General features: G+C 42.1%; 1 protein-coding gene across 1 annotated transcript; it reads right to left on the minus strand.

Moving 5' to 3' along the window:
- Positions 1 to 1269: 1269 nt before the first annotated feature.
- On the minus strand, positions 1270 to 6126 carry LOC311039633 (extracellular calcium-sensing receptor-like; the record flags this gene model as incomplete). Its single annotated transcript, XM_084049570.1, has 9 exons — positions 1270 to 2183; positions 2274 to 2397; positions 2488 to 2715; positions 3077 to 3352; positions 3443 to 3649; positions 4302 to 4469; positions 5032 to 5100; positions 5579 to 5852; positions 6017 to 6126. 9 exons carry the CDS (start codon positions 6124 to 6126, stop codon positions 1270 to 1272), a joined length of 2370 nt encoding a protein of 789 aa, XP_083905696.1.
- Positions 6127 to 8078: the final 1952 nt, after the last annotated feature.

Here is an 8078-nt window from a genome sequence, read left to right on the forward strand (position 1 = left end):
GAGAGTCCTAGAGAAAATGATTTCCTCCCAATGAATCACCGTCATGAACAATAATTAAAATTTTGAGCAATTTCAGTCCGGATTTAGAGCCCTTCACAGAACAGAGACCGCCCTTATTAAGGTAACAAGTGATCTGCTACTCGCAATTGATGATAGTGACTGTGCCATACTGGTAATACTCGATTTGAGCTTGGCCTTTCACACAGTCGACCACTCCATCTTGTTGACTCGCCTAGAAACATGGGTTGGCGTGCAGGGAACAAACCTAGAACTCCTGCACTCCTACCTTAGCGACAGAACCTTCTCTGTTGTCTCAGGGGACACCTCCTCCCCCTCGGCCCATCTTACATGTGGCGACCCACATGGGTCTGTTCTTGGACCCCTACTATTCTCCATTTACATGCTGGATTTAAGTCACATCATCCGCAAGTATAAGCTCCGTTTCCACTGCTATGCGGATGACTCACAAATATATGTCCCGATCAAATCCCCAAACGTTGGAAGCTTAGATGGTCTAAGGGCCTGCCTCGCTGACATAAATTCATGGATGTCACAAAACTTCCTCCAGCTGAACACAGATAAGACTAAGATTGTTCTCTTTGGTCCCCAAAAGCTGACAATACTAAACAACATGCCCATATCACCCTATGGCAACTCTCCACTGGCTTCCTGTTGTGTTTAGAATTGATTTTAAGATACTTTTACTAACTTTAAAAGCCCAAAATGGTCTTGCCCCGCAGTACATTACGGACCTGCTGCCTCAAAGATGATGTTGAAAATAAATGCAGGGCATACAAGTGGAACGCTGCTATCCGATTATGGACCAGAGCTTATTGATTACTAATTGATTAAATGAGTTAGTTAGTAATAAAAAGCGATGGAATCTACATCATGTCTATATTATGCATAGTCTACAAGCAATACATTGTTTGACATTTATTTTTTATTTTTTATATGCGTTGACAAATGTTGGGCACATATATATTTTATTTGAGGTTTGCCACTGTTGTAATTGTATTTGGCATGAAGAATAAAGCATTCTAAAGACATACGCACATTTCAGCCCTGGTAAGACAGCCTTGGGGTTGACTTGAGAACGTGCGCACCTGACGCTCAAAACACAGACCAAAAAACTTTCATGAATCTGACTGCAGGTGTAGGATTTGTCTTAAATGCCGGTAAGTACAAAATATGGTCGTAAATCGCTTGATGAATCGGGGCCATTGTTCTAAAAAACACAGAAAATGCATTGTCATTGAATTTATGCTTCTAGGTCTTGGTGGCACCTCGACCCATGATGGACTTCTTAGTGTTTCTCTCAGGTCTCAAAAGGATTATATAACACTTTGGTCCAAACAATGCCACCAAAAGGCCAAAACTAGATGCTAAGATAGCAAATACCTCCACCACATTTGCATATTTGCCTGGAGAGCTGATATATGCTGGGATGAAGGCTATCCACACGGCACAGAAGATCAACATGCTGAAAGTGATTAACTTCGCTTCATTGAAGTTGTCTGGAAGATTCCTTGCCATGAATGCTAGGAGGAAGCTGAGGAGTGCCAGTAAACCAATATAACCTAACAACACTGCAAAACCAACTTTTGATCCCACATCACACTCATAGACTATCTTATCACTGTGGTATTGTGTGTTTTTATGAGGAGTTGGTGAGGCAGACACAAGCCAAGCTGTGCAGATTGTTGCCTGGATGAAAGTAAGACCCAGAACTGTTCCTCTCTGCTGCATGGCACCAAACCACTTCATAATGTCCGCACCGCTAGGCTTGGAGGCCTCGAACACGGCCAACACCACCATAGTCTTTACCAGGATACATGAGACACACAGCACAAAGCTGATTCCAAATGCTGCATGCCTCAGCTGACAAGTCCAGAGCCTTGGACGGCCAATGAAGAGAAGTGAACACATAAAACATAGTTTGAGGGACAACAAGAGAAGGTAGCTGAGTTCTGAGTTGTTGGCGCGTACCATAGGTGTGCTTCGATGATAGATGAAGATTCCCAGGACAATAGCACAGTTAAGTGTGCCTAGCAATGAGATGGTTGTCAAGGAGATACCCAGGGCCTCATGGTAGGAGAGGAACTCCACACTCTTAGGGACACAGTGGTCATGATGAGGATTGGACCAGAAGTCCTCTGGACAACTGGTGCACTCTGTAGAGTCTAACAAAGAGGGTAAGATTAAAGGCCCAGCTATGTACAGTATCATCCTAAACATAACCTGCTGTGCATTGCTACATCATGTACACTTACCAGTCTCATTACTGATCTCTCCCTCAGAGCAAGCAAGACAGTCAAAGCAGCAGAAAGGTTCCCCTTTCCTTCTGGCCACACGGGTTCCAGGGGAACAGCTCTCACTACACACTGACCGAGGCGGCTACAGAGAAAAGTAAGAATGTATCATTTCAGTATCAATGAACTTACATTCACATAAGCTCGACAGTAGATATTTTAGGAAGTCACAAACCTTTGTGGATTCAAAGTTCCAGAAGATTCTGTCTTCATCAAGGATGAATTCTTCACCCGTGGAGGCTGATTTCTTAAATTGACCTACAGTGAGAATCTTTGTGCTTCCATCAGGGAGCCACACCCAGTTTATGATATCAAAGATGGTTGAAGCTTCACCATTCTCATCAAATGATACTTCATCACCAAGTGCTGTGGTGAAATTGATCTTTTCCAGGTAATACATAAGCTAGAAAAGGTGATGAGAAAAATTATGATGACTAAGAGACTTAAACAAACAAACAAACAAATGAATGAATAAGCAAACAAACAAACGAAGCTACTGTGTACAATATACACAGTATTCACAACACCTCTTCAGATTTGTGTATTGGGAGGCTAGGAGAGCTAGGAGTAGTGTCGATGCTGTTGTTATTGTCATAATGTGTCCTTTTGTTGTTATTTTGTGTGATTGTCTTGTAATGTTCAATGTAATTGCCCATTTTGTTTTCTGTAATGTAATGTAATTTTGTTTGGAAAAAGTATAACAATCAATAAATATATTGTGAATTTATAAAAATCAATAAATATATTGTGAATTTATATCACACCTGCCATGGCTCTACTGTCTGTAAACTGGCACAGCTGTGCCCAATGAAAGGCCCTCTTCCTGGCACACATTGCAACATGTCATGGAGGGCATGGGTTAGAGCATACACAGACTTGTACACATTATACTCTCCCCCGAGCTCAGACACATCCAAAAAAGAAGTTTCTGCTGTTCCTAGGTCCTCTTGTCCAGTACACACCCCTCCACCAGCATCCACCCACTCTGATGGAAGGGGTGCAAATTTACACTGAAATGTGTGCTCCCAAAACTGCCTCACCTGAAAAAACGTGAGTAAAATACCGTGTATTTAAAAACAGACATCAGTTTGAAATTGCAGCTTGAATGCCAAATTAAACAAAAGACTCACTATGCTATTTTCATGGCTGTTGTCGGGGTCATTGTCAGGATGCACTTTTGACAAGAAGTCCTTGAGACCTGGTATCTCTCCATGACGCATCCGAACTCCCAGGGTGCCTCCCAGATATGGCATGAAGCGAGGAGTCTGGAATATAGGATATCTTGACCAGCTCACACCAGCTATCCATTGCAGACCTGTCACGTTCTGTTTTACCACCTGTTGATTGTGTGTGTGTGTGTGTGTGTGTGTGTGTGTGTGTGTGTGTGTGTGTGTGTGTGTGTGTGTGTGTGTGTGTGTGTGTGTGTGTGTGTGTGTATGTACATACACACACACACACACACATATATGTTGCTGAGGTCAATTAATGAATTATTTTATTTTCCATTCCTTTTCCCCTTAAGCCCTAAGGACCTTTTTTCATTGCATTTATCCTTGATTTCCATAATTTTAGCATGTGATTTTTTTTTTACTATAGGATTTGTTATAAAATCATACATTTTAATTAAGTAGATCAAAGGAACAGCACAACTCTGTCTTTCAAAGAATTATCGTTTTATAACTACACTTCCTTCAGGATTCCTATATTGACAGGTATATTGATTATGTATTATTAATTGCCGCATTACATTTGAATAATTAAGAGCTATTAATGCAGACAATTACCCGTTATTTAACAAAGGACTAACGATACACAAAAAATACATTTATTATGAACTTTTCTAATCAACAGTGTGTGTGTGTGTGTGTGTGTGTGTGTGTGTGTGTGTGTGTGTGTGTGTGTGTGTGTGCGCGCGCGCGCGCGCATGCACGCCTTATTTAATTTCAGATTCCTTATAATTATTCCTAAATTACTTAACACAACACCGACCTCCTCCATGAGATTAACCACATGGATCCCATATCCAAATAAAATGACCACACGAGCTGTGGATTTCTTCATCAATGTGACAATCCTCTGAAGTTCAGCTGGGTCATGGTTCCAGGGCAGAACCTCAAAATATGCAAGACAACCCAAACCAGATTGGGCCAAATCAGACTGGAATAATTGGGCATTATTGCGGCCATAGTCATTATCAATAACCAACAGTCCTATCCAAGTCCACCCAAACCGCCCCAAAATCTGGAGTATAGCTCGCACCTGATTGGATAAAGAATGGAGGGATTAGATAAATCCTTAGGCTAGATTATTCACTTAGTGGCAAATCAGTGAATCTCCTACAAAGATTCTACATTGGAAAATATCTAATAATTCAGTTTTGACACTGTCAACAGAGGCCTTCTGCTCCAGCAATAATAGAAACTAGACCATACCCGGTCGACGCATCCGTGGGGGGATATGCGCACATGATCTGGCAACCCGGGAGGCGACATTGTTTGACACATAAACGCTAATAAGAAGCTGAGATTTGATGAAATTGAAAAACGGGCTTCACAGTTAAGTTCAGATGGTAATGGTCAATGGCTGTGTGCAAAATCAGAGCAATTGGTCCAGCCAGTGAGGAGAACCGGGTGTCTTCACTCACCACTACAGAGGTTACTAGAATTATAGTAGGATAAGCAAATTAAATGAGGCAACATAAAATATCCATTACACTCACTAGAGGGCGATTATTGTGGGATGGGAACTGATTCAGAGACAGACAGGAGCAGGTGGGATAGAAACTTATCTGCAAAAAGGCACAGAACATGTGTTGTGTAATAATAAATACACCAAATTCTTTGTCAAATTTCCCCTGCAAACAGAGCATGTGAGCGGAGAGGGGAGAAAAATAAATCTCTTTCTCCCCCTCTCTCTCGCTTTCTCTCTCTCTTGAAAACATGAAATGGATTCGTCCCTTGGAAATGCAGGTTCCACACAGAGATTCCAGACTAATATCTACGCAGTGATATTAGTCTGACCATGCCAGGCTAGATTCGCTAAGCGAGTGTGCTGTAGGCAAATCGAAATGTACCCTTCGATTGACTGATGATAAAAACATAACTGACACAAGGAATTAACAATCAGACATTGTAGATTACATTTGAATGACCGAAATCTTCAAGCTGTAAAAATACTTTATACATTATTTATCAGATTGTATTTGTAAATAAGCAAGTTACGAATAATTTGGTGATGGTAAAATGTGGTTCAAGTAGGAAACTTACCAGGGGCACTCTGTACAAACCTAACATACTAGAGATGGCAATAGAATTTGTTGAGGAAACATGACCAACAATTCCAAGCACCGGAGGGGACCCAACACAGTGCTCATCCAGCTGAAACTGCTCCTCTGTCCCACTGACCAATGACGATGCTGCACGTAATCCAACTCCAAGTGTGAGACAGTCATCATAGAGACTATATGCCAGAGTCACATTGGGAAGTAGGCTGGTGTTTCTGTTGATCTCATCAATGGCAAAAGCCATGGTCTGGGCCCATCTGAACCCATTAACGATAAAACTAACACACACAATGACATACATTGTAACCTTTAATATTTATTGTTGTTGAAACATACAACATCACCTAATCATATGATACTATCTATCAAAACAAGTGCCCTGTTCTCTTGCCTGCTACTGTACAGTATGTGTAATACTCACCCATAACAAGTGGGGTCCTGTGGCTTGGAGGTGAAAGACAGCTCAGGGAAGACAGCGTAGTAATGGACCGGAAACAAGCTTCCCACAGCAAAGCCCCCAGCCTGGTACATTCTGTTGAGATTAAACTGTGCCTGTAACTCACAAGAAGACGAAGGTGAGGAAGACAAATGAGAGAAGGGAGAGAACAATATCAAGGTCAAGTACAGGTATGATAAAAGCAGGCGTATGTCTAGAGAAGCGCCCATGACTGTCCTTCTCTGTCAAACCCTCGAATTGATTGTCCAGTCGCTACATTTTATACACAGTGCATAGCACTGCCATCCCCTGTGCCACCTCCTGTGCCATCTCCTGTGTAATCTTTAACAGCACCCATCTGGGCAGGGCCAGAACTAGGGGCACATGTTGATCACATGACTCTAGAGGTAATGTGTATCGATTTGTGTGAGTTCTGGACAAAATCCGTGGAGTGGTAGCAAACAACGTGTTTTGAAAGAAATGCAAAATGGTGAAAAATGTAGTCAGACACAAATGGGGAGGGCCTCTATGGGGAGTTGTGTCATGATCCAAGGAATTCAGGAAAAACTAAAAATGGACTGTCATACATGTTTTGTGCAAAACGGGCCCCTCCAGCAAACGCTTTGAAAGTCATTTTTTGCTATTTGGAATGGAATCTGAGAACTCTAACAGATACATCTTGATGACATAACTACAGTGATCTGCTAGCTGTAGGAGAAGTAGCTAAAAGTGTGTTTTGAAGAAAACACAAAATGGCGGAAAAACTTGTCAGGCTGAAATGAGCGCCCGTAGGATACAAGAGTAAGGGTCGTTTCAGACGACTAGCGGCTGACACGCCTATGCAATTCATGTTCAATGAGAGGTGGGCGATTATTTGTGACGTGTGGAGAAGTTGAAGGGCGGTGAGGCGAGCGGGCGTGGTCCCGTGAAATGTTCGTGCTCGTTTGTGCACACACGCGCGGGCGGCAAGAGCTGGATTTTCCCCTGCTACGCGCAGGAGGACAAAACAACAATGATTGCGGTGCTATCCCCGCTGATCAGAGCGAGACCATCCGCATCCACCGCTCCCCGTCTGTAACACCCCTTATTGTCCAAAACGTGAAGCGCTTTGCTATACGCTTTGCTATACGTCCGACGGCTTTCCGGCCTGCTGTACTTAATACAATGGTGTTACTTGGGAGTTAGCTGTTGATGTTGATGTTAGATGTTAAAGTTACATTTGGACTGTAATCATATTAAGAACATACAGGCAGACAGTGGATGAAAGTCCCCGGGGAGGCCCCCCAAGTGGGCCCAAACCCCAGGTTGGGAAACACTGCCGTAGAGGAACAGGTTGTTTACGAGCTCCAGCACCTGGAAAATTACCAGGTCGGCCTCTAAACGCTTGACTCAACTAGAGTCTGATACAATGTCTCAGCTTCCATTGCTAAAACTTGATGGAAACAATTAGAGAGTAAAAACAAAAATGGTTTCCAAGTATTTATGCTTGTCCTTCATTTTGGGTCAGTGACATTATTTGTGTCCAGAGCAGTGGGTGTACGTACCTTTGTTACTGACTTTGCTTATTCCGATGGTCTGGCATCGCAAAACTATTCCCAGGGTACGAATGAAACATGAGAGGGGCAATCAAAGGCAGGTACAGTATGTGTTTACTAGTGATGACATCTGGGCCAGGGGCTATGAAATAGTCTGTCAACAAGTGTGATGTTGGAAAATGATTAATTTTCAGGTCCAATGAGACAATGAGTCACCAGAGATTGTTTCAAAACACGCTAACATTAATTAACAAGGACACTGGAGTGCTATTAGCTAGTATATTGTACAGTAAACACATTGCTACTTGTAGATCTCAATATAAATTACAGTATTGAAAAAAAATATTCCTTACATTTCAGAAAGGGAACTTGGGAATAATGTGAATTTGCTGAATGTTCACAATTTCAAAATGAAATGATACCTTTTAATAATTAACTCATTGAAATGCACATACAAAGCAATAGGTCTCATGGCATTTTTTTTGGTTAAAAGTACAGTATGTCCATTTAAA

This window comes from Gymnoscopelus microlampas (assembly GCF_963454915.1).
Source record: "Gymnoscopelus microlampas genome assembly, chromosome: 23".
NCBI classification, from domain to species: Eukaryota; Metazoa; Chordata; class Actinopteri; order Myctophiformes; family Myctophidae; genus Gymnoscopelus; species Gymnoscopelus microlampas.